The 27,865-nt window shown below is 47.9% G+C and overlaps 1 protein-coding gene across 1 annotated transcript in view; it reads right to left on the reverse strand.

Moving 5' to 3' along the window:
• gse1b (Gse1 coiled-coil protein b) overlaps positions 1-27,865 on the reverse strand; it is a 476,683-nt gene that overhangs the window by 20,581 nt on the left and 428,237 nt on the right. The window contains exons 4-7 of the mRNA XM_052462428.1: positions 24,204-24,412; positions 6,160-6,326; positions 5,741-5,932; positions 4,725-4,904 (exon numbers count right to left, since the gene is read on the reverse strand). Of these exons, the coding sequence (XP_052318388.1) occupies positions 4,725-4,904; positions 5,741-5,932; positions 6,160-6,326; positions 24,204-24,412 (748 nt within the window). The remainder of the gene's footprint in view (positions 1-4,724; positions 4,905-5,740; positions 5,933-6,159; positions 6,327-24,203; positions 24,413-27,865) is intronic.

Raw genomic sequence — 27,865 nt, forward strand, 5'->3', positions numbered from 1 at the left:
AAGAGAGAAGGAGAGAGAGACATAAGGGAAGAGAGAAGGAGAGAGAGACATAAGGGAAGAGAGAAGGAGAGAGAGACATAAGGGAAGAGAGAAGGAGAGAGAGACATAAGGGAAGAGAGAAGGAGAGAGAGACATAAGGGAAGAGAGAAGGAGAGAGAGACATAAGGGAAGAGAGAAGGAGAGAGAGACATAAGGGAAGAGAGAAGGAGAGAGAGACATAAGGGAAGAGAGAAGGAGAGAGAGACATAAGGGAAGAGAGAAGGAGAGAGAGACATAAGGGAAGAGAGAAGGAGAGAGAGACATAAGGGAAGAGAGAAGGAGAGAGAGACATAAGGGAAGAGAGAAGGAGAGAGAGACATAAGGGAAGAGAGAAGGAGAGAGAGACATAAGGGAAGAGAGAAGGAGAGAGAGACATAAGGGAAGAGAGAAGGAGAGAGAGACATAAGGGAAGAGAGAAGGAGAGAGAGACATAAGGGAAGAGAGAAGGAGAGAGAGAGACATTAGGGAAGAGAGAAGGAGAGAGAGACATAAGGGAAGAGAGAAGGAGAGAGAGACATAAGGGAAGAGAGAAGGAATAGAGACATAAGGAAAGAGAGAAGGAGAGAGAGACATAAGGGAAGAGAGAAGGAATAGAGACATAAGGAAAGAGAGACGGAAAGAGAGACATAAGGGAAGAGAGAAGGAGAGAGAGACATAAGGGAAGAGAGAAGGAATAGAGACATAAGGAAAGAGAGAAGGAGAGAGAGACATAAGGGAAGAGAGACATTAGGGAAGAGAGAAGGAGAGAGACATAAGGGAAGAGAGAAGGAGAGAGAGACATAAGGGAAGAGAGAAGGAGAGAGAGAAATTAGGGAAGAGAGACATAAGGGAAGAGAGAAGGGAAGAGAGACATAAGGGAAGAGAGAGGAAGAGAGACATAAGGGAAGAGAGAAGGAGAGAGACATAAGGGAAGAGAGAAGGAGAGAGACATAAGGGAAGAGAGAAGGAGAGAGACATAAGGGAAGAGAGAAGGAGAGAGACATAAGGGAAGAGAGAAGGAGAGAGACATAAGGGAAGAGAGAAGGAGAGAGACATAAGGAAGAGAGAAGGAGAGAGACATAAGGGAAGAGAGAAGGAGAGAGACATAAGGGAAGAGAGAAGGAGAGAGACATAAGGGAAGAGAGAAGGAGAGAGACATAAGGGAAGAGAGAAGGAGAGAGACATAAGGGAAGAGAGAAGGAGAGAGACATAAGGGAAGAGAGAAGGAGAGAGACATAAGGGAAGAGAGAAGGAGAGAGACATAAGGGAAGAGAGAAGGAGAGAGACATAAGGGAAGAGAGAAGGAGAGAGACATAAGGGAAGAGAGAAGGAGAGAGACATTAGGAAGAGAAAAGGAGAGAGACATTAGGGAAGAGAGAAGGAGAGAGACATTAGGGAAGAGAGAAGGAGAGAGAGACATAAGGGAAGAGAGAAGGAGAGAGAGACATAAGGGAAGAGAAGGAGAGAGAGACATTAGGGAAGAGAAGGAGAGAGAGACATTAGGGAAGAGAGAAGGAGAGAGAGACATAAGGGAAGAGAGAAGGAGAGAGACATAAGGGACGAGAGAAGGAGAGAGAGACATAAGGGACGAGAGAAGGAATAGAGACATTAGGGAAGAGAGAAGGAGAGAGACATAAGGGAAGAGAGAAGGAGAGAGACATAAGGGAAGAGAGAAGGAGAGAGAGACATAAGGGAAGAGAGAAGGAGAGAGAGACATAAGGGAAGAGAGAAGGAATAGAGACATAAGGAAAGAGAGACGGAAAGAGAGACATAAGGGAAGAGAGAAGGAGAGAGAGACATAAGGGAAGAGAGAAGGAATAGAGACATAAGGAAAGAGAGACGGAAAGAGAGACATAAGGGAAGAGAGACATTAGGGAAGAGAGAAGGGAAGAGAGACATTAGGGAAGAGAGAAGGAGAGAGAGACAAGGGAAGAGAGAAGGAGAGAGAGAAATTAGGGAAGAGAGACATAAGGGAAGAGAGAAGGAGAGAGAGACATTAGGGAAGAGAGACATAAGGGAAGAGAGAAGGAGAGAGAGACATAAGGGAAGAGAGACATAAGGGAAGAGAGAAGGAGAGAGACATAAGGGAAGAGAGACATAAGGGAAGAGAGAAGGAGAGAGACATAAGGGAAGAGAGAAGGAGAGAGACATAAGGGAAGAGAGAAGGAGAGAGACATAAGGGAAGAGAGAAGGAGAGAGACATAAGGGAAGAGAGAAGGAGAGAGACATAAGGGAAGAGAGAAGGAGAGAGACATAAGGGAAGAGAGAAGGAGAGAGACATAAGGGAAGAGAGACATTAGGGAAGAGAGAAGGAGAGAGACATAAGGGAAGAGAGAAGGAGAGAGAGACATAAGGGAAGAGAGAAGGAGAGAGAGACATTAGGGAAGAGAGACATAAGGGAAGAGAGAAGGAGAGAGAGACATAAGGGAAGAGAGACATAAGGGAAGAGAGAAGGAGAGAGACATAAGGGAAGAGAGAAGGAGAGAGACATAAGGGAAGAGAGAAGGAGAGAGACATAAGGGAAGAGAGAAGGAGAGAGACATAAGGGAAGAGAGAAGGAGAGAGACATAAGGGAAGAGAGAAGGAGAGAGACATAAGGGAAGAGAGAAGGAGAGAGACATAAGGGAAGAGAGAAGGAGAGAGACATAAGGGAAGAGAGAAGGAGAGAGACATAAGGGAAGAGAGAAGGAGAGAGACATAAGGGAAGAGAGAAGGAGAGAGACATAAGGGAAGAGAGAAGGAGAGAGACATAAGGGAAGAGAGAAGGAGAGAGACATAAGGGAAGAGAGAAGGAGAGAGACATAAGGGAAGAGAGAAGGAGAGAGACATAAGGGAAGAGAGAAGGAGAGAGACATAAGGGAAGAGAGAAGGAGAGAGACATAAGGGAAGAGAGAAGGAGAGAGACATTAGGGAAGAGAGAAGGAGAGAGACATTAGGGAAGAGAGAAGGAGAGAGACATTAGGGAAGAGAGAAGGAGAGAGAGACATAAGGGAAGAGAGAAGGAGAGAGAGACATAAGGGAAGAGAAGGAGAGAGAGACATTAGGGAAGAGAGAAGGAGAGAGAGACATAAGGGAAGAGAGAAGGAGAGAGAGACATAAGGGAAGAGAGAAGGAGAGAGAGACATTAGGGAAGAGAGAAGGAGAGAGACATAAGGGAAGAGAGAAGGAGAGAGACATAAGGGAAGAGAGACATTAGGGAAGAGAGAAGGAGAGAGACATAAGGGAAGAGAGAAGGAGAGAGACATAAGGGAAGAGAGAAGGAGAGAGAGACATAAGGGAAGAGAGAAGGAGAGAGAGACATAAGGGAAGAGAGAAGGAGAGAGAGACATAATGGAAGAGAGAAGGAGAGAGAGACATAAGGGAAGAGAGAAGGAGAGATACATAAGGGAAGAGAGACATTAGGGAAGAGAGAAGGAAAGAGACAAGGGAAGAGAGAAGGAGAGATACATAAGGGAAGAGAGACATTAGGGAAGAGAGAAGGAGAGAGACATTAGGGAAGAGAGAAGGAGAGAGACATAAGGGAAGAGAGAAGGAGAGAGAGACATAAGGGAAGAGAGAAGGAGAGAGAGACATAAGGGAAGAGAGAAGGAGAGAGACATAAGGGAAGAGAGAAGGAGAGAGACATAAGGGAAGAGAGAAGGAGAGAGACATAAGGGAAGAGAGAAGGAGAGAGACATAAGGGACGAGAGAAGGAGAGAGAGACATAAGGGAGAGAAGGAATAGAGACATTAGGGAAGAGAGAAGGAGAGAGACATAAGGGAAGAGAGAAGGAGAGAGACATAAGGGAAGAGAGAAGGAGAGAGACATAAGGGAAGAGAGACATTAGGAAGAGAGAAGAGAGAGACATAAGGGAAGAGAGAAGGAGAGAGACATAAGGGAAGAGAGAAGGAGAGAGACATAAGGGAAGAGAGAAGGAGAGAGAGACATAAGGGAAGAGAGAAGGAGAGAGAGACATTAGGGAAGAGAGAAGGAGAGAGAGACATAAGGGAAGAGAGAAGGAGAGAGAGACATAAGGGAAGAGAGAAGGAGAGAGAGACATTAGGGAAGAGAGAAGGAGAGAGAGACATAAGGGAAGAGAGAAGGAGAGAGAGACATTAGGGAAGAGAGAAGGAGAGAGAGACATAAGGGAAGAGAGAAGGAGAGAGAGACATTAGGGAAGAGAGAAGGAGAGAGAGACATAAGGGAAGAGAGAAGGAGAGAGAGACATAAGGGAAGAGAGAAGGAGAGAGAGACATAAGGGAAGAGAGAAGGAGAGAGAGACATAAGGGAAGAGAGAAGGAGAGAGAGACATAAGGGAAGAGAGAAGGAGAGAGAGACATAAGGGAAGAGAGAAGGAGAGAGAGACATAAGGGAAGAGAGAAGGAGAGAGAGACATAAGGGAAGAGAGAAGGAAGAGAGACATAAGGGAAGAGAGAAGGAGAGAGAGACATAAGGGAAGAGAGAAGGAGAGAGACATAAGGGAAGAGAGAAGGAGAGAGAGACATAAGGGAAGAGAGAAGGAGAGAGAGACATAAGGGAAGAGAGAAGGAGAGAGAGACATAAGGGAAGAGAGAAGGAGAGAGACATAAGGGAAGAGATGTGTGTATATGTGTGTATATGTGTGTGTACACTATATGTGTGTATATGTGTGTGTACACTATATGTGTGTATATGTGTGTGTACACTATATGTGTGTGTATGTATGAGAGTGTAGAAGAGGACAGGACCTTTCAGACAGTCTCTCAGACTGCAGAGCGGACAGTGAGGCGTGTGTGAGGTCCCCAGGGTAGCGGACCCCCTGCAGGTGCATGTGGACAGCAGAGGGGTGCAGGGGGGGCAGGCCTCCCCCTCCTTGGAGCTGGTAGAACGGTGACCTCAGAGCTGATAGACAGAACGGATCATCCATCCTGAGAGAGAGAGTTAGAGGTAGAGAGAGGTAGAGAGAGGAGAGAGAGAGAGAGAGTTAGAGGTAGAGAGAGGTAGAGAGAGGAGAGAGAGAGAGAGAGTTAGAGAGTTAGAGGTAGAGAGAGGTAGAGAGAGAGTTAGAGAGAGAGGTAGACCGAGAGAGAGAGAGAGAGAGGTAGAGAGAGAGGTAGAGAGAGAAAGAAAGTATGAGAGAAAATGAGAGACAGAGAGAGTGTGTGTGTGTGTGTGTGTGTGTGTGTTGTCAGTCTGATGTCTGTGTCTGTCTGTCTCTGCCTCTCCATGGCTCATCTCATCATTAACTCCATTACTGGGCTGTGTGTGATGACTTCTGCCCTCCTCTCATCCTGCTGTGCTGCTGACATAGCACGGTCATGCACCCTGTCCCATAGCCTAGAGCAGACAGCACATCAAACCCACACACACACGCGCACGCACACACACACACACACACGCCCGCAAATGACAGGATCGAATCCTAACTAGGCACTACCTGTCTCCATCAATTCTAACCCTTGTCATCAAACTGTCTGTCCACAGAAAAAAAAGACTAGAGGCTAACTGGGGCTGTCTTCAGCATCCCTGGAGGTAGTAGCCACTGACAACAACATCAAACACTAGCTAGCATGTTTTTATCCCTAGCCTTTGAGTGTTAGCAAGCACTGGAAACGGAAAGAGTACCAAAGACTAGGGGCTAACTGGAGCTTTAGCATTGGTGTCATTTAAAACCACTGTAACAGTATCCAACACTAAAGGCAATCCAAAGGTTCTGTTAGCACCGCTACCTAGCAGTAGATCAACGAGTGTTGTCCTGACTCACCTGTAGGGGGCGAAGGAGGGATGTGGCAGGTAGGAGGGATGGTAGTAGGCGGCGGCGGTGGCGGGGTCCAGGCCCAGGGGCAGTCCAGAAGGCATGCGGAGGTCCTCGGCCGTGGCGTAGGGGCGGAACCCCCGCAGGTACTCCTCTGGTACACCACCAGGGGGCACTCCATGGGGCAGCTGCCTGGGCAGACTGGTGAGAGGAGAGGAAGGTAGGAGAGGGAGAGAGGGAAGGAAGTATATAGGAATAATGATGGAAGATGAGGGGAAGGGAGAGGAGGGAGAGAAGGAGGGAGGGGAATAGGAAGCGAGGGGATTTACTTAGTTAATTGTATTTGATCATTATAAATACACCTTATAAAAGACAGGGTAGGACAGAGTGTACTGTCAGCGCTGTACTGTACAGGCAGTGTTACTGACTTGAGGGGCTGGAAGCGTGCGTCCTGCATGACAGCACCGGGGCTCAGGCCAAAGGCATAGGGGTTTCCTATGAGGTGAGCAGGGACTGAGGGGCCACCTTTCTCCTGCTGGTGGGGCGCCTCTGCTCCCAGACGCTCCCTACTGACCCCACGAGGGCCCGAGTCAGTCTGAGAGAAAGAGAGAGAGGGAGAAAGACAGAGGGGAGGGAGAGAAAGACAGAGGGGAGGGAGAGAAAGACAGAGGGGAGGGAGAGAGGGAGAAAGACAGAGGGGAGGGAGAAAGACAGAGGGGAGGGAGAGAGGGAGAAAGACAGAGGGGAGGGAGAGAGGGAGAAAGACAGAGGGGAGGGAGAGAGGGAGAAAGACAGAGGGGAGGGAGAAAGACAGAGGGGAGGGAGAGAGGGAGAAAGACAGAGGGGAGGGAGAAAGACAGAGGGGAGGGAGAGAGGGAGAAAGACAGAGGGGAGGGAGAGAAAGACAGAGGGAGAGAAGCACAGTCTTAGTAATTGTTCCCGGGGGCCTGTGACCGACATGGTTGTCCACACACATGGACCACATCCTGGGGATGAGAGGGGGGAAGAATAGGCCCCTCTCTCCATCTCTGGTAACATCCCCCACCCCCTGTTCTCTCTCACACACACACACACACACACACACACACACACACACACACACACACACACACACACACACACACACACACACACACACACACACACACACACACACACACACAGAGAGAGAGATTGAGTGCTCTCGTCATTCTAAGCAAGGCTAGTCATCTGCTCTCTGAAGAGGACACCGTGAAATGGAAGAAAATCAACAGTCACAGACATTCCTCAGCACCAAGCAGACACAAGCTCCTTTACACTGCATCACATCCTCTACCGCTGCTACTGTTCTCTTACTTCACAGATGGAAACAGTCTTGTTCAGGACATATGATGTAGGTGTGGTAGAGACACTGAAGCAGTAGTCTGAGCCTCCTCTACCCAGCATACTGACTGTGATCCTGACAACAGAGCAGGAGTGTGTGTGTCTGGAGATGAGCCATGCTAGAACATCAACTGGCGGTGAAAACAAAGCCCACAGCAGCATCTGCTCCCCCTCTCACTTCCTCTCCCCTCACTCTCTCTCCCTCTCTCTCTCTGGCAGCATGCCTGGGATCACTTCCCCAATCTCACAACACAGACACATAAACACACACCATTTACAAAGGCAACCTGCAGAGAAGCTTTGGTTTGTCCCAGCCACATATCCACTTACAGTATTTAATCCAGGGAATGGAGAGAGGGGGAGGGAGAAGAACAGTATTTAGTCCAGGGTATGTAGAGAGGGAGAAGGAGAAGAACAGTATTTAGTCCAGGGCATGGCGAGAGGGAGAGGGAGAAGAACAGTATTTAATCTAGGGTATGGAGAGAGGGAGAAGAACAGTATTTAGTCCAGGGTATGTAGAGAGGGAGAAGGAGAAGAACAGTATTTAGTCCAGGGCATGGCGAGAGGGAGAGGGAGAAGAACAGTATTTAATCTAGGGTATGGAGAGAGGGAGAAGAACAGTATTTAGTCCAGGGTATGGAGAGAGGGAGAATAACAGTATTTAGTCCAGGGTATAGAGAGAGGGAGAAGAACAGTATTTAGTCCACGGTATGGAGAGAGGGAGAAGAACAGTATTTAGTCCAGGGTATGGAGAGAGGGAGAGGGAGAAGAACAGTATTTAATCCAGGGTATGGAGAGAGGGAGAAGAACAGTATTTAGTCCAGGGTATGGAGAGAGGGAGAATAACAGTATTTAGTCCAGGGTATAGAGAGAGGGAGAAGAACATTATTTAGTCCAGGGTGGGGAGAGAGGGAGAAGAACAGTATTTAGTCCACGGTATGGAGAGAGGGAGAAGAACAGTATTTAGTCCAGGGTATGGAGAGAGGGAGAAGAACAGTATTTAGTCCAGGGTATGGAGAGAGGGAGGGGGAGGAGAACAGTATTTAGTCCAGGGTATGGAGAGAGGGAGAAGAACAGTATTTAGTCCAGGGCATGGAGAGAGGGAGAAGAACAGTATTTAGTTCAGGGTATGGAGAGAGGCTGAGGGAGAAGAACAGTATTTAGTACAGGGCATGGAGAGAGGGAGAAGAACAGTATTTAGTCCAGGGTATGGAGAGAGGGAGAAGAACAGTATTTAGTCCAGGGCATGGAGAGTGGGAGAAGAACAGTATTTAGTCCAGGGTATGGAGAGAGGGAGAAGAACAGTATTTAGTCTAGGGTATAGAGAGAGGGAGAACAGTATTTAGTCCATGGTATGGAGAGAGGGAGAAGGAGAAGAACAGTATTTAGTCCAGGATATGGAGAGAGGGAGAAGGAGAATAACAGTATTTAGTCCATGGTATGGAGAGAGGGAGAAGGAGAAGAACAGTATTTAGTCCATGGTATGGAGAGAGGGAGAAGGAGAAGAACAGTATTTAGTCCAGGATATGGAGAGAGGGAGAAGGAGAATAACAGTATTTAGTACAGGGTATGGAGAGAGGGAGAAGAACAGTATTTAGTACAGGGTATGGAGAGAGGGAGAGTGAGAAGAACAGTATTTCGTCCAGGGTATGGAGAGAGGGAGAAGGAGAAGAACAGTATTTAGTACAGGGTATGGAGAGAGGGAGAAGAACAGTATTTAGTCCAGGGTATGGAGAGAGGGAGAAGAACAGTATTTAGTCCAGGGTATGGAGAGAGGGAGAAGAACAGTATTTAGTCCAGGGTATGGAGAGAGGGAGAAGAACAGTATTTAGTCCAGGGTATGGAGAGAGGGAGAAGAACAGTATTTAGTCCAGGGTATGGAGAGAGGGAGAAGAACAGTATTTAGTCCAGGGTATGGAGAGAGGGAGAAGAACAGTATTTAGTCCAGGGTATGGAGAGAGGGAGAAGAACAGTATTTAGTCCACGGTATGGAGAGAGGGAGAGGGAGAAGAACAGTATTTAGTCCAGGGTATGGAGAGAGGGAGAAGAACAGTATTTAGTCCACGGTATGGAGAGAGGGAGAAGAACAGTATTTAGTCCACGGTATGGAGAGAGGGAGAAGAACAGTATTTAGTCCAGGGTATGGAGAGAGGGAGAAGAACAGTATTTAGTCCAGGGTATGGAGAGAGGGAGAAGAACAGTATTTAGTCCAGGGTATGGAGAGAGGGAGAAGAACAGTATTTAGTCCAGGGTATGGAGAGAGGGAGAAGAACAGTATTTAGTCCAGGGTATGGAGAGAGGGAGAAGAACAGTATTTAGTCCACGGTATGGAGAGAGGGAGAGGGAGAAGAACAGTATTTAGTCCAGGGTATGGAGAGAGGGAGAAGAACAGTATTTAGTCCACGGTATGGAGAGAGGGAGAAGAACAGTATTTAGTCCACGGTATGGAGAGAGGGAGAGGGAGAAGAACAGTATTTAGTCCAGGGTATGGAGAGAGGGAGAAGAACAGTATTTAGTCCAGGGTATGGAGAGAGGGAGAAGAACAGTATTTAGTCCAGGGTATGGAGAGAGGGAGAAGAACAGTATTTAGTCCAGGGTATGGAGAGAGGGAGAGGGAGAAGAACAGTATTTAGTCCAGGGTATGGAGAGAGGGAGAAGAACAGTATTTAGTCCAGGGTATGGAGAGAGGGAGGGGGAGAAGAACAGTATTTAGTCCAGGGTATGGAGAGAGGGAGAAAAGCATCATTCAAGGGCTCTTGGAGAGAAACGGAAGAGAGGGTAGAAAGAGGTAGGGAGAGGATGATGGTAGAGAATGCCCAGGGATGAGAGTGGTTATTCCCTCTCATCTGCACCCTCCTCTCCCCACACACCAGATAATAGGAGAGGTAAGAGCCAGGGTACTGTTGCCATTGAAACATGTACAATGGCAGGGGGAGGAGGTAGGAAGGTACCCTGCTAAATTAACCCCTTGGATCCCTGGGAATAACGGTAGGTTTTTCTACATCACTGTGTGTGTATAGTATGTTTGTGTGTGTGTACAGTATGTGTGTGAGTGTGTGTGTGTGTGTCTCTTTCCGCTGTCACTGAGAAAATACATCCCATTTAGTCCCATTTACCCCTACCCCCTGTCCCATTATGCTCACCCCTTCAAACCATTACCCCTACCCCCTCTCCCAGCCAATGACCTGGGGTGACACTGACCAACTAACATTTCATATTAAATGCCTCTAATGTTCGCCCCTCGTTGTTGTTTAACATGCTTCACTGAGCAGCCAGGCAGAGTGGCCCCTGTCCCCTGTCCCTCGCCCCAAACCCCCACGCCATGCCGCACCTCCCCAGTCCCCCCTCCTGCCCTAATGGATGTGTTAGCGTCAGGGAGGTGGGCTCTCCCTCCCCGATGAGCAGCCAACTGGAAAAGTGGTTCAGATATGTAAAAAGAACTCAAAATCAGAGAGGCCCGCTCCCCCTCCATCCATCCTCCTTCTTCAACCCTCTCTCTTCCCCTGCCTCCTCCTCCCTCCCGCTCCCCCTCCATCCTCATCCACCCTCCTTCTTCAACCCTCTCTCTTCCTTTGCCTCCTCCTCCCTACCAGCTCCCCCTCCATCCTCATCCACCCTCCTTCTTCAACCCTCTCTCTTCCTCTGCCTCCTCCTCCCTCCCGCTCCCCCTCCATCCTCATCCACCCTCCTTCTTCAACCCTCTCTCTTCCTCTGCCTCCTCCTCCCTCCCGCTCCCCCTCCATCCTCATCCACCCTCCTTCTTCAACCCTCTCTCTTCCTCTGCCTCCCCCTCCATCCTCATCCACCCTCCTTCAACCCTCTCTCTTCCTCTGCCTCCTCCTCCCTCCCTCTCTCTCTCCCACCCTCCTTCTTCAACCCTCTCTCTTCCTCTGCCTCCCCCTCCATCCTCATCCACCCTCCTTCTTCAACCCTCTCTCTTCCTCTGCCTCCTCCTCCCTCCCGCTCCCCCTCAATCCTCATCCACCCTCCTTCTTCAACCCTCTCTTCCTCTGCCTCCTCCTCCCTCCCGCTCTCCCTCCATCCTCATCCACCCTCCTTCTTCAACCCTCTCTCTTCCTCTGCGTCCTCCTCCCACCCGCTCTCCCTCCATCCTCATCCACCCTCCTTCTTCAACCCTCTCTCTTCCTCTGCGTCCTCCTCCCACCCGCTCTCCCTCCATCCTCATCCACCCTCCTTCTTCAACCCTCTCTCTTCCTCTGCGTCCTCCTCCCACCCGCTCTCCCTCCATCCTCATCCACCCTCCTTCTTCAACCCTCTCTCTTCCTCTGCGTCCTCCTCCCACCCGCTCTCCCTCCATCCTCATCCACCCTCCTTCTTCAACCCTCTCTCTTCCTCTGCCTCCTCCTCCCTCCCGCTCTCCCTCCATCCTCATCCACCCTCCTTCTTCAACCCTCTCTTCCTCTGCCTCCTCCTCCCTACCCGCTCCCCCTCCATCCTCATCCACCCTCCTTCTTCAACCCTCTCTCTTCCCCTGCCTCCTCCTCCCTACCCGCTCCCCCTCCATCCTCATCCACCCTCCTTCTTCAACCCTCTCTCTTCCTCTGCCTCCTCCTCCCTCCCGCTCTCCCTCCCTCCATCCTCCTCCACCCCCTTCAACCCCTCTCTCTTCCTCTGCCTCCTCCTCCCTCCCTCTCCCCCTTCATCTCTATCCATGGAACGGTAAACGGTGGCTGTCTGGAGACAGTAAAGGCCTGCCTATTAGCAGGCTGCTGACATTTAGCCCATCTCGCCCTCACTTGCTGACACACACACACACACACACACACACACACACACACACACACACACACACACGCACACGCACACGCACCCACACAGTGCCCATCTCTCCCCCTGTCCCACTGAGCGCCATATTACGTATTAGCACAGAGAGAACAGAGCTAGCCACGCCTAGCCCCAAATATCACTATAAATCAAGGAGAGAGGCTACGCTACGTTGGTGTGGCAGTGCCTGCCTGTCTGCCTGTCTCCTCGCTAGTCACCACCGTGAAATGGCAGCGTCTATTTTTAAACAACATCTGTTAGAGAGCCACCAGGAAAAGAGGATTTGTGTCTTTTATCTGCCTCTCATCCGGCTGTTCTGATGCATCTGGATTCAATCATGACCCCACAAGAGTGCTGGGAAGAATGTCTTTTCATTATTTGAGCCTGATTAGTGTTGATAACAGGCAGCCATGTTGAAAATGGTATTTTAAAATGTGTCCTTCCAAAATGATTATTTGATTCACAGTTACATTCAGTCACAATCAGTTATTTTCCTAAAACGAAAATGCAGTGACTTCAACTGATGACCAATTTCAAAGACAGATTAACACCAAATCATTTTCTAATGAATCAAATCTCATTTTATTTGTCACACGCTTGGTAAACAACAGGTGTAAACGAACAGTGAAAGGCTTTACTTCCCAACAGCGCAGAGAAAAATGTATTTCAAAAAATAGACAGATAATAACACAAAGAATAAATACACAATGAGTCAGGATAACTTGGCTATATACACGGGGTATCAGTACTGAGTCAGGATAACTTGGCTATATACACAGGGTACCAGTACTGAGTCAGGATAACTTGGCTATATACACAGGGTATCAGTACTGAGTCAGGATAACTTGGCTATATACACGGGGTACCAGTACTGAGTCAGGACAACTTGGCTATATACACGGGGTATCAGTACTGAGTCAGGACAACTTGGCTATATACACGGGGTATCAGTACTGAGTCAGGACAACTTGGCTATATACACGGGGTATCAGTACTGAGTCAGGACAACTTGGCTATATACACAGGGTATCAGTACTGAGTCAGGATAACTTGGCTATATACACAGGGTATCAGTACTGAGTCAGGATAACTTGGCTATATACACAGGGTACCAGTACTGAGTCAGGATAACTTGGCTATATACACAGGGTATCAGTACTGAGTCAGGATAACTTGGCTATATACACGGGGTATCAGTACTGAGTCAGGATAACTTGGCTATATACACAGGGTACCAGTACTGAGTCAGGATAACTTGGCTATATACACGGGGTATCAGTACTGAGTCAGGATAACTTGGCTATATACACAGGGTATCAGTACTGAGTCAGGATAACTTGGCTATATACACGGGGTACCAGTACTGAGTCAGGACAACTTGGCTATATACACGGGGTATCAGTACTGAGTCAGGATAACTTGGCTATATACACGGGGTATCAGTACTGAGTCAGGACAACTTGGCTATATACACAGGGTATCAGTACTGAGTCAGGATAACTTGGCTATATACACAGGGTATCAGTACTGAGTCAGGATAACTTGGCTATATACACGGGGTATCAGTACTGAGTCAGGACAACTTGGCTATATACACGGGGTACCAGTACTGAGTCAGGACAACTTGGCTATATACACGGGGTATCAGTACTGAGTCAGGACAACTTGGCTATATACACGGGGTATCAGTACTGAGTCAGGACAACTTGGCTATATACACGGGGTACCAGTACTGAGTCAGGATAACTTGGCTATATACACGGGGTACCAGTACTGAGTCAGGACAACTTGGCTATATACACGGGGTATCAGTACTGAGTCAGGACAACTTGGCTATATACACGGGGTATCAGTACTGAGTCAGGACAACTTGGCTATATACACGGGGTATCAGTACTGAGTCAGGACAACTTGGCTATATACACGGGGTATCAGTACTGAGTCAGGACAACTTGGCTATATACACGGGGTATCAGTACTGAGTCAGGACAACTTGGCTATATACACGGGGTATCAGTACTGAGTCAGGATAACTTGGCTATATACACGGGGTATCAGTACTGAGTCAGGACAACTTGGCTATATACACGGGGTATCAGTACTGAGTCAGGATAACTTGGCTATATACACGGGGTATCAGTACTGAGTCAGGATAACTTGGCTATATACACAGGGTATCAGTACTGAGTCAGGATAACTTGGCTATATACACGGGGTATCAGTACTGAGTCAGGACAACTTGGCTATATACACGGGGTATCAGTACTGAGTCAGGATAACTTGGCTATATACACGGGGTATCAGTACTGAGTCAGGATAACTTGGCTATATACACGGGGTATCAGTACTGAGTCAGGACAACTTGGCTATATACACGGGGTATCAGTACTGAGTCAGGATAACTTGGCTATATACACGGGGTATCAGTACTGAGTCAGGATAACTCGGCTATATACACGGGGTATCAGTACTGAGTCAGGATAACTTGGCTATATACACAGGGTATCAGTACTGAGTCAGGATAACTTGGCTATATACACGGGGTACCAGTACTGAGTCAGGATAACTTGGCTATATACACAGGGTATCAGTACTGAGTCAGGATAACTTGGCTATATACACAGGGTATCAGTACTGAGTCAGGATAACTTGGCTATATACACGGGGTACCAGTACTGAGTCAGGATAACTTGGCTATATACACAGGGTATCAGTACTGAGTCAGGATAACTTGGCTATATACACGGGGTACCAGTACTGCGTCAGGATAACTTGGCTATATACACGGGGTACCAGTACTGCGTCAGGACAACTTGGCTATATACACGGGGTACCAGTACTGAGTCAGGATAACTTGGCTATATACACAGGGTATCAGTACTGAGTCAGGATAACTTGGCTATATACACGGGGTACCAGTACTGAGTCAGGATAACTTGGCTATATACACGGGGTACCAGTACTGAGTCAGGATAACTTGGCTATATACACAGGGTATCAGTACCGAGTCAGGATAACTTGGCTATATACACAGGGTATCAGTACTGAGTCAGGATAACTTGGCTATATACACAGGGTATCAGTACTGAGTCAGGATAACTTGGCTATATACACAGGGTATCAGTACTGAGTCAGGATAACTTGGCTGTATACACAGGGTATCAGTACTGAGTCATGATTACTTGGCTATATACACAGGGTATCAGTACCAAGCCGATGTGCAGGGGTACGAGGTAATTTAGGTAGATATGTACATATAGGTAGGGGTAAAGTTACTAGGCAACAGGATCGATAACAAGCAGTAGCAACAGTGTATATGATTCCTCTACATTATTGCACCATGGCTGTCATACTGTATCTAAAACAAAGAAATAAAAAAAATATAGGAAGTAGAATATAACATGCCCTCTGGTGGCCAAGTTACACTATTGCCATTGACTGGGTGCTCTCTCCTCCAAAGGTTGTTTACACACACACACACGCACAGACTCAGTTGAGTCTCAGAGGCTAGCAGATGCATCTTGGGCCAAAGCAAATCAAAAATAAAAGAGGTTCCCGTAGCGCCTGTCTACAACCTGCGTGTGTGTGTGTGTCTTGAGAGGATGGTTGACTGTGCATCCTGTGTCTTTTGTCTGAGTGTTCTGCTCTCAGTGGAGCAGAACATTCACCCCCCCCCCCCATAAACCGGGCTGCAGAGTCAACAGGAGCAGGGTTAGAGCACAGACCCCTTTGAGGCACAGACCTCTCTCTCTGTTGACCCTCTGCCTCAACCCATATTATCTCTCTCTCTCTCTCTTATATATATATATATATATATATATATATATATATGAGAAACAACACCAGTTATCAGAGCCTGCTAAACCATCCTACACTAGAACAGAAGCAATAAGCCAGTACAACACACAGACTATTGATGAGCTGTTGGGATGACTTTACTGGCAGACCAGAGGCAGAACAGAGATGAATAGAGACTGTCTGACAAACACAGGCTGAGAGACAAAAGACTCACTGCATGGCGCCTGCTGCTACTGGGCTGTGTGTATGTGTGTCACTAAGGGGCCTCTCTAATGATGATTGAGGACTCTGCTCTTGCTGTTTGTGTGCTGGGCTGACAGGATTACCCCCCCCCCCCCCACACCATCTTTCCCTGAACTTTAGCCCTGCTGGAGGCTTCACCCCAAAAATGTGACCCTTATTTCTCAGACTCACACTGAGCAACAAAAACAATCTGATACGGATACTTTTGATTTAGCCACACAAACACAGTGGAACACACACACACAGGCACACACACCTTCACACCCAGGCTGCCCCCTCTGTGTAAGCCTGGGCCCTGGCGGCCCCCTGGTGAGGGGTGGGAGACCCCGCGTATGGGAGGGCGCTCATTTACACCTCTCTGATGGAGCCATGAATCTAAATTGGCAATTAAAAAGCAATTACAGGCAGCAGCGGGAACAGACTTCTGCAGTCATTGAAGCAAAATACCAACGCAGCACACCCTCCCCTCTCACCCTCCCCCTCCCCTCTCACCCTCCTCTCTCACCCTCCCCTCTCACCCTCCCCTCTCACCCTCCCCTCCCCTCTCCTCCCCTCCCCCTCCCCTCTCACCCTCCCCTCTCACCCTCCCCTCCTCTCTCACCCTCCCCTCTCACCCTCCCCTCCCCTATCACCCTCCCCTCCCCTATCACCCTCCCCTCTCACCCTCACCCTCCCCTCACCCTCCCCTCTCCTCTCCCCTCCCCTCTCACCCTCCCCTCCCCTCTCACCCTCCCCCTCACCCTCCCCTCTCACCCTCCCCTCCCCTCTCCCTCCCCTCCCCTCCCCCTCCCCCTCCCCCTCCCCTCTCACCCCCCCCTCTCACCCTCCCCTCCCCTCTCACCCTCCCCCCCCTCCCCTCTCACCCCCCTCTCACCCTCCCCTCCCCTCTCACCCTCCCCTCTCACCCTCCCCCTCCCCTCACCCTCCCCTCTCATCCTCCCCTCTCATCCTCCCCTCTCACCCTCCCCTCTCACCCTCCCCTCCCCTCCCCTCTCACCCTCCCCTCTCACCCTCCCCTCCCCTCACACCCTCCCCTCCCCTCACACCCTCCCCTCTCACCCTCCCCTCCTCCCCTCTCACCCCCCCCTCCTCGCCTCCCCTCTCACCCTCCCCTCCTCGCCTCCCCTCCCCTCTCACCCTGCTCTCACCCTCTCATCCTCTCCTCCCCTCTCACCCTGCCCTCACCTCCCCTCTCACCCTGCCCTGCCCTCGCCTCCCCTCTCACCCTGCCCAAGTCTCATATCTTTTTATTCTCTATTTTGGTTAGGTCGGGGTGTGACTAGGGTGGGTTATCTAGGTTATTATATATCTATGTTGGCCTGGTATGGTTCCCAATCAGAGACAGCTGTCTATCGTTGTCTCTGATTGGGTATCATATTTAGGCAGCCTTTTTTTCCCACTGGGTTGTTGTGGGATCTTGTCTATGTCTAGTTGCCTGAGCACTACATTGGCTTGACGTTTCGTTTTGCGCTTTTGTTTTCTGTGAGTTTCATCAAATAAACATGTGGAACTCTAGCATGCTGCGTCTTGGTCCATTAATTCAACCAATGATCGTGACACACACGGATGCACATACACACTAGAGGTCGACCGATTAATCGGAATGGCAGATTAATTAGGGCCGATTTCAAGTTTTCATAACAATCGGAAATCGGTATTTTTGGACACCGATTTGGCAGATTATTATTTTATTTTTTTACAACTTTTGTCACGGTCGTCGTATGAAGGAGAAGAGGAGGACCAAAGTGCAGCGTGGTATGTGTCAATATTTATTAGGATGAATAACAAAATAACAAAGAGAAACGACCGAAAACAGTCGTGGCTGGTGCAGACACACAACAGAAAACAGTCATGGCTGGTGCAGACACACAACAGAAAACAGTCATGGCTGGTGCAGACACACAACAGAAAACAGTCGTGGCTGGTGCAGACACACAACAGAAAACAGTCGTGGCTGGTGCAGACACACAACAGAAAACAGTCATGGCTGGTGCAGACACACAACAGAAAACAGTCATGGCTGGTGCAGACACACAACAGAAAACAGTCATGGCTGGTGCAGACACACAACAGAAAACAGTCATGGCTGGTGCAGACACACAACAGAAAACAGTCATGGCTGGTGCAGACACACAACAGAAAACAGTCGTGGCTGGTGCAGACACACAACAGAAAACAGTCGTGGCTGGTGCAGACACACAACAGAAAACAGTCATGGCTGGTGCAGACACACAACAGAAAACAGTCATGGCTGGTGCAGACACACAACAGAAAACAGTCATGGCTGGTGCAGACACACAACAGAAAACAGTCATGGCTGGTGCAGACACACAACAGAAAACAGTCATGGCTGGTGCAGACACACAACAGAAAACAGTCATGGCTGGTGCAGACACACAACAGAAAACAGTCATGGCTGGTGCAGACACACAACAGAAAACAGTCGTGGCTGGTGCAGACACACAACAGAAAACAGTCATGGCTGGTGCAGACACACAACAGAAAACAGTCATGGCTGGTGCAGACACACAACAGAAAACAGTCATGGCTGGTGCAGACACACAACAGAAAACAGTCATGGCTGGTGCAGACACACAACAGAAAACAGTCATGGCTGGTGCAGACACACAACAGAAAACAGTCATGGCTGGTGCAGACACACAACAGAAAACAGAAAATAATCACCCACAAAACACAATAGAAATCCGGCTCCCTAAATATGGTTCTCAATCAGGGACAACGATTGACAGCTGCCTCTGATTGAGAACCATACCAGGCCAAACACAGAAATAGCTAATCATAGGGGGCAGAGCTATGGGTGTTAGGGATGTTCAAATCTTACTAAAATGTTGGCTTGAGTGAGTCTCCCTAACCCCCCCCTCCCTCGCTGGTGATTAGGGATAAAAACAGAGGGCCGACAGAGCTTCCTTTGTCTGCAATACTGAGGGACGTTTTTTGAGAGAGAGAAAGTGTGAGTGAGTGAGAGAGTGAGAGAACGAGTGTGTGCTTGACCCTGCGCATTGTGGGTCTGTGTGACGGCAGGGCTTCATGTGTTCGCTTGAGCGGTATAGAGTAAACAGGGGAGACAGTCTGATGCTAGCCCCCCCTCTGTCTCACCCCTCTTACCCCCGCCCACCTCTCACCCACTAGACTTCCGCTCGCCCCCCTCCTTCAGCTGGGTGGCCTCAAGCTGTCAGAGGCAACAGAAACCCCCCAACACAACCTTCTCTCTCCCAGAATGACCCTGCAAACACACACATACACTGGAACAGAGTGCATCTCAAGAGCTAGCTGGAGCCACATCACCCCAAAGATTAACAGGGTGAATGTGACTCTGAAGGAGAAAATGTATATGAGTGTGTGTGTGTCAGTCAGTGTGTGTGGGAGCAGAAGGTCTGTGCCCCTCTCTGCCTATCACTATCCCTTTCTCTCTCTCTCTCTGCTCACCCCTCTCTCTTTCCTCTAAGGCAAGGAATGTGATGACAGGGTTGTGACAGGATGACATCACTTCTCCCTCCCCTCCCACCCATAGGGGCTCTGGCTAACCCTCTGGCTAATGCGCTATGCTTGAGGTGAAGGGGCACATGGGCGGGGTGGGAGGGGGCAAGATCATAGGGCCGAGATGGCATGGGGACAATTGGCTGGGACGCTCCCCCATCTCTGAACCCCATCACCCCTCACTCTCTCTCCTCCATCCTTCTCACTTCCTCAGTCTCCAGGGAGACATTCAACATCTGTAGAGTGTTGTGAGAGTGTTGCTGCGGAGTATTGAGGAGTGTTTAGAAGTGTTGAGGAATGTTGAGGAGTGTTGCATAGGGAGTGTTGAGAAGTGTTGAGGAGTGCTGAGGAGTGTTGCATAAGGAGTGTTGAGAAGTGCTGAGGAGTGTTGTATAGGGAGTGTTGAGGAATGTTGAGAAGTGTTGTATAGGGAGTGTTGAGAAGTGTTGAGGAGTGTTGAGGAGTGTTGAGAAGTGTTGAGAAGTGTTGAGGAGTGTCGTATAGGGAGTGTTGAGAAGTGTTGAGGAGTGTCGCATAGGGAGTGTTGAGAAGTGTTGAGGAGTGTCGCATAGGAAGTGTTGAGAAGTGCTGAGGAGTGTTGCATAGGGAGTGTTGAGAAGTGCTGAGGAGTGTTGCATAGGGAGTGTTGAGGAGTGTTGCATAGGGAGTGTTGAGGAGTGTTGTATAGCGAGTGTTGAGGAGTGTTGTATAGGGAGTGTTGAGGAGTGTTGCATAGGGAGCGTTGAGGAGTGTTGCATAGGGAGTGTTGAGGAATGTTGAGGAGTGTTGCATAGGGAGTGTTTTAGGAGTGTTGAGGAGTGTTGCATAGGGAGTGTTGAGGAGTGTTGAGGAGTGCTGAGGAGTGTTGCATAGGGAGTGTTGAGGAGTGTTGTATAGGGAGTGTTGAGGAGTGTTGCATAGGGAGTGTTGAGGAGTGTTGCATAGGGAGTGTTGAGAAGTGTTGCATAGGGAGTGTTGAGAAGTGTTGAGGAGTGTTGAGGAGTGCCGCATAGGGAGTGTTGAGGAGTGTTGTATAGGGAGTGTTGAGGAGTGTTGCATAGGGAGTGTTTTAGGAGTGTTGAGGAGTGTTGCATAGGGAGTGTTTCAGGAGTGTTGAGGAGTGTTGCATAGGGAGTGTTGCATAGGGAGTGTTTCAGGAGCGTTGAGGAGTGTTGCATAGGGAGTGTTGAGGAGTGTTGCATAGGGAGTGTTAAGGAATGTTGCATAGGGAGTGTTGAATAGGGAGTGTTTTAGGAGTGTTGAGGAGTGTTGCATAGGGAGTGTTGAGGAGTGTTGCATAGGGAGTGTTGAGGAGTGTTGCATAGGGAGTGTTGAGGAATGTTGCATAGGGAGTGTTGAATAGGGAGTGTTTTAGGAGTGTTGCATAGGGAGTGTTGAGGAGTGTTGCATAGGGAGTGTTGAGAAGTGTTGCATAGGGAGTGTTGAGAAGTGTTGCATAGGGAGTGTTGAGGAGTGTTGCATAGGGAGTGTTGAGAAGTGTTGCATAGGGAGTGTTGAGGAGTGTTGCATAGGGAGTGCTGAGGAGTGTTGCATAGGGAGTGTTGAGGAGTGTCGCATAGGGAGTGTTGAGAAGTGTCGCATAGGGAGTGTTGAGGAGTGTCGCATAGGGAGTGTTGAGGAGTGTCGCATAGGGAGTGTTGAGGAGTGTTGTATAGGGAGTGTTGAGGAGTGTTGCATAGGGAGTGTTGAGGAGTGTTGCATAGGGAGTGTTGAGGAGTGTTGCATAGGGAGTGTTGAGGAGTGTTGCATAGGGAGTGTTGAGGAATGTTGCATAGGGAGTGTTGAGGAGTGTTGCATAGGGAGTGTTGAGGAGTGTGGCATAGGGAGTGTTGAGGAGTGTCGCATAGGGAGTGTTGAGGAGTGTCGCATAGGGAGTGTTGAGGAGTGTTGTATAGGGAGTGTTGAGGAGTGTTGCATAGGGAGTGTTGAGGAGTGTTGCATAGGGAGCGTTGAGGAGTATTGCATAGGGAGCGTTGAGGAGTGTTGCATAGGGAGTGTTGAGGAGTGTTGAGTGTTGAGAAGTGTTGAGGAGTGTTGAAGAGGGAGTGTTGAGTGCTGCATAGGGAGTGTTGAGGAGTGTCACATAGGGAGTGTTGAGGAGTGTTGCATAGGGAGTGTTTTAGGAGTGTTGAGGAGTGTTGCATAGGGAGCGTTGAGGAGTGTTGCATAGGGAGTGTTGAGGAGTGTTGCATAGGGAGTGTTGAGGAGTGTTGCATAGGGAATGTTGCATAGGGAGTGTTTTAGGAGTGTTGCATAGGGAGTGTTGGAGTGTTGCATAGGGAGTGTTTTAGGAGTGTTGAGGAGTGTTGCATAGGGAGTGTTGAGGAATGTTGCATAGGGAGTGTTTTAGGAGTGTTGAGGAGTGTTGCATAGGGAGTGTTGAGGAGTGTTGCATAGGAAGTGTTGAGGAGTGTTGCATAGGGAGTGTTGAGGAGTGTTGCATAGGGAGTGTTGAGGAATGTTGCATAGGGAGTGTTTTCGGAGTGTTGAAGAGTGTTGCATAGAGAGTGTTTTAGGAGTGTTGAGGAGTGTTGCATAGGGAGTGTTTTAGGAGTGTTGAGGAGTGTTGCACAGCGAGTGTTGAGGAGTGTTGCATAGGGAGTGTTGAGGAGTGCTGTGCTGCTCCTCTGCCCTCCACCATTAGACCCAGAGCTGCGGTAAGAGGGTTTAGAGGGAAGCCATAATCCATAATCCACTCCTTATCAAAGCTAGCAGCTACACACACACATACACACACACACACTGGGTCAGTCAGCACGAGGGGAAGTGGGGCAGATGGGCAGGGGACACACTTGACTGCTGAGGCCCTGAGGGGTTGGAGGAGTGGGAGGCAAGGCTTGGGACTGGGCTAGGACTGGGGTTTAGAACAAGGCTTGGACAGGGCTGGGACTGGGGGTCAGAACAAGGCTTCGACTGGGCTGGGACTGGGGGTTAGAACAAGGCTTGGACTGGGCTGGGACTGAGGGTTAGAACAAGGCTTGGACTGGGCTGGGACTGAGGGTTAGAACAAGGCTTGGACTGGGCTGGGACTGGGGGTTAGAACAAGGCTTGGACTGGCATGGGACTGGGGGTTAGAACAAGGCTTGGACTGGCATGGGACTGGGGGTTAGAACAAGGCTTGGACTGGCATGGGACTGGGGGTTAGAACAAGGCTTGGACTGGGCTGGGACTGGGGGTTAGAACAAGGCTTGGACTGGGCTGGGACTGGGGGTTAGAATGAGGCTGGAGCTGTGGTTATAAAGCTAGGGCTGAGGATAGGTCGGGGGTCGGTGTTTATAAAATAGGACCGGCGGGGGGGGCTCGAGGGGGCACAGATGTTGGCTGCCGTTAAGATTGTCACCTCGGTGGCCTGGTGGCAGCTGGCATTGTTTAACACACAGAGAGAGGAGGGTGAGGAGGGTGAAGGGGGCCGGGGGGGTGAGAGGAGGGGGGAGGAGGCATTCGCAGAGCCGCCAGCTATGTCACATGTTCATATGTCACATACATTCTGCCACGCCATGGGTTACAGGCCAGCCTAGAAGTCCGCTAATCCCTCGAGAGCTTGTGTGTGTGTGTGTGTGTGTGTGTGTGCAGGCAGCCTGTTTGTACTAGATCTCTCTCCAGGGACAGAGGTTGAAACATTGCTTTGACTGGGCTGAAATGGATGGATGAAAATATAGAGTGGTTGAAAACACAAAAGACGCAACAGGCATCAAGATGTGAAAAGAGAAAGATGACAGAGAGAGGAGGGGAGACAGCAGGTACATACAGTATGTTTGTCTGTCTCTGTGTGTGATTGTCTGTCTCTGTGTGTGTTTGTCTGTCTCTGTGTGTGTTTGTCTGTCTCTGTGTGTGTTTGTCTGTCTCTGTGTGTGTTTGTCTGTCTCTGTGTGTGTTTGTCTGTCTCTGTGTGTGTTTGTCTGTCTCTGTGTGTGTTTGTCTGTCTCTGTGTGTGTTTGTCTGTCTCTGTGTGTGTTTGTCTGTCTCTGTGTGTGTTTGTCTGTCTCTGTGTGTGTTTGTCTGTCTCTGTGTGTGTTTGTCTGTCTCTGTGTGTGTTTGTCTGTCTCTGTGTGTGTTTGTCTGTCTCTGTGTGTGATTGTCTGTCTCTGTGTGTGATTGTCTGTCTCTGTGTGTGATTGTCTGTCTCTGTGTGTGTTTGTCTGTCTCTGTGTGTGTTTGTCTGTCTCTGTGTGTGTTTGTCTGTCTCTGTGTGTGATTGTCTGTCTCTGTGTGTGATTGTCTGTCTCTGTGTGTGATTGTCTGTCTCTGTGTGTGTTTGTCTGTCTCTGTGTGTGTTTGTCTGTCTCTGTGTGTGATTGTCTGTCTCTGTGTGTGATTGTCTGTCTCTGTGTGTGTTTGTCTGTCTCTGTGTGTGTTTGTCTGTCTCTGTGTGTGATTGTCTGTCTCTGTGTGTGATTGTCTGTCTCTGTGTGTGATTGTCTGTCTCTGTGTGTGATTGTCTGTCTCTGTGTGTGTTTGTCTGTCTCTGTGTGTGTTTGTCTGTCTCTGTGTGTGTTTGTCTGTCTCTGTGTGTGTTTGTCTGTCTCTGTGTGTGTTTGTCTGTCTCTGTGTGTGTTTGTCTGTCTCTGTGTGTGTTTGTCTGTCTCTGTGTGTGATTGTCTGTCTCTGTGTGTGATTGTCTGTCTCTGTGTGTGATTGTCTGTCTCTGTGTGTGATTGTCTGTCTCTGTGTGTGATTGTCTGTCTCTGTGTGTGATTGTCTGTCTCTGTGTGTGATTGTCTGTCTCTGTGTGTGATTGTCTGTCTCTGTTTGTGTCTAGTCTTACCTGGCGTGCCTCGCTCCTCCAGAGGCCGTTGCTGGTCTTGGTGGGGGCAATGGTGACGACGGGCGGGGTGCTTGGCACACTGTGGCCCCCAGGTGGCACCAGGACAGGCCCTGGGCCCAGGGGGCCTCTCTTGGGTGTGCTCACCGGAGAACTGTGGTTAGTGGCTGGGGACGAGACCGGAGACGACTCACTACTGATGGACGAGCCAGCTATGGAGAGAGAAGAGAGGACATGACATTATTACAGTAGCATTATTACTATACAGCCTTGTTACATGACATGTTACTAGACAGAGCTGAACCACACATTCATTATTACTATACAGCCTTGTTACATGACATGTTACTAGACAGAGCTGAACCACACAGTCATTATTACTATACAGCCTTGTTACTAGACAGAGCTGAACCACACAGTCATTATTACTATACAGCCTTGTTACATGACATGTTACTAGACAGAGCTGAATCACACAGTCATTATTACTATACAGGCTTGTTACATGACATGTTACTAGACAGAGCTGAACCACACAGTCATTATTACTATACAGCCTTGTTACATGACATGTTACTAGACAGAGCTGAACCACACAGTCATTATTACTATACAGCCTTGTTACATGACATGTTACTAGACAGAGCTGAACCACACAGTCATTATTACTATACAGCCTTGTTACATGACGTGTTACTAGACAGAGCTGAACCACACAGTCATTATTACTATACAGCCTTGTTACATGACGTGTTACTAGACAGAGCTGAACCACACAGTCATTATTACTATACAGCCTTGTTACTAGACAGAGCTGAACCACACAGTCATTATTACTATACAGCCTTGTTACATGACATGTTACTAGACAGAGCTGAACCACACCGTCATTATTACTATACAGGCTTGTTACATGACATGTTACTAGACAGAGCTGAACCACACAGTCATTATTACTATACAGCCTTGTTACATGACATGTTACTAGACAGAGCTGAACCACACAGTCATTATTACTATACAGCCTTGTTACATGACATGTTACTAGACAGAGCTGAACCACACCGTCATTATTACTATACAGGCTTGTTACATGACATGTTACTAGACAGAGCTGAACCACACAGTCATTATTACTATACAGCCTTGTTACATGACATGTTACTAGACAGAGCTGAACCACACAGTCATTATTACTATACAGCCTTGTTACATGACATGTTACTAGACAGAGCTGAACTACAGTCATTATTACTATACAGCCTTGTTACATGACATGTTACTAGACAGAGCTGAACCACACAGTCATTATTACTATACAGCCTTGTTACATGACATGTTACTAGACAGAGCTGAACCACACAGTCATTATTACTATACAGCCTTGTTACATGACATGTTACTAGACAGAGCTGAATCACACAGTCATTATTACTATACAGCCTTGTTACATGACATGTTACTAGACAGAGTTGAACCACAGTCATTATTACTATACAGCCTTGTTACATGACATGTTACTAGACAGAGCTGAACTACAGTCATTATTACTATACAGCCTTGTTACATGACATGTTACTAGACAGAGTTGAACCACAGTCATTATTACTATACAGCCTTGTTACATGACATGTTACTAGACAGAGCTGAACTACAGTCATTATTACTATACAGCCTTGTTACATGACATGTTACTAGACAGAGTTGAACCACAGTCATTATTACTATACAGCCTTGTTACATGACATGTTACTAGACAGAGCTGAACCACACAGTCATTATTACTATACAGCCTTGTTACATGACATGTTACTAGACAGAGCTGAACCACACAGTCATTATTACTATACAGCCTTGTTACATGACATGTTACTAGACAGAGTTGAACCACAGTCATTATTACTATACAGCCTTGTTACATGACATGTTACTAGACAGAGCTGAACCACACAGTCATTATTACTATACAGCCTTGTTACATGACATGTTACTAGACAGAGCTGAACCACACAGTCATTATTACTATACAGCCTTGTTACATGACATGTTACTAGACAGAGCTGAACCACACAGTCATTATTACTATACAGCCTTGTTACATGCCATGTTACTAGACAGAGCTGAACCACACAGTCATTATTACTATACAGCCTTGTTACATGCCATGTTACTAGACAGAGCTGAACCACACAGTCATTATTACTATACAGGCTTGTTACATGACATGTTACTAGACAGAGCTGAACCACACAGTCATTATTACTATACAGCCTTGTTACATGACATGTTACTAGACAGAGTTGAACCACAGTCATTATTACTATACAGCCCTGTTACATGCCATGTTACTAGACAGAGCTGAATCACACAGTCATTATTACTATACAGCCGTGTTACATGACATGTTACTAGACAGAGCTGAACCACACAGTCATTATTACTATACAGCCTTGTTACATGACATGTTACTAGACAGAGCTGAACCACACAGTCATTATTACTATACAGCCTTGTTACATGACATGTTACTAGACAGAGCTGAACCACACAGTCATTATTACTATACAGCCTTGTTACATGACATGTTACTAGACAGAGCTGAACCACACAGTCATTATTACTATACAGCCTTGTTACATGACATGTTACTAGACAGAGTTGAACCACACAGTCATTATTACTATACAGGCTTGTTACATGACATGTTACTAGACAGAGTTGAACCACACAGTCATTATTACTATACAGCCTTGTTACATGACATGTTACTAGACAGAGCTGAACTACACAGTCATTATTACTATACAGCCTTGTTACATGACATGTTACTAGACAGAGCTGAACCACACAGTCATTATTACTATACAGCCTTGTTACATGACATGTTACTTGACAGAGCTGAACCACACAGTCATTATTACTATACAGCCTTGTTACATGACATGTTACTAGACAGAGCTGAACCACACAGTCATTATTACTATACAGCCTTGTTACATGACATGTTACTAGACAGAGCTGAACCACACAGTCATTATTACTATACAGCCTTGTTACATGACATGTTACTAGACAGAGCTGAACCACACAGTCATTATTACTATACAGCCTTGTTACATGACATGTTACTAGACAGAGCTGAACCACACAGTCATTATTACTATACAGCCTTGTTACATGACATGTTACTAGACAGAGTTGAACCACAGTCATTATTACTATACAGCCTTGTTACTAGACAGAGCTGAACCACAGTCATTATTACTATACAGCCTTGTTACATGACATGTTACTAGACAGAGTTGAACCACAGTCATTATTACTATACAGCCTTGTTACATGACATGTTACTAGACAGAGCTGAACCACACAGTCATTATTACTATACAGCCCTGTTACATGACATGTTACTAGACAGAGCTGAACCACACAGTCATTATTACTATACAGCCTTGTTACATGACATGTTACTAGACAGAGTTGAACCACAGTCATTATTACTATACAGCCTTGTTACATGACATGTTACTAGACAGAGTTGAACCACAGTCATTATTACTATACAGCCTTGTTACTAGACAGAGTTGAACCACAGTCATTATTACTATACAGCCTTGTTACTAGACAGAGCTGAACCACACAGTCATTATTACTATACAGCCTTG

Source organism: Oncorhynchus keta, chromosome 14 (assembly GCF_023373465.1).
Source record: "Oncorhynchus keta strain PuntledgeMale-10-30-2019 chromosome 14, Oket_V2, whole genome shotgun sequence".
In the NCBI taxonomy this organism is placed as follows: domain Eukaryota; kingdom Metazoa; phylum Chordata; class Actinopteri; order Salmoniformes; family Salmonidae; genus Oncorhynchus; species Oncorhynchus keta.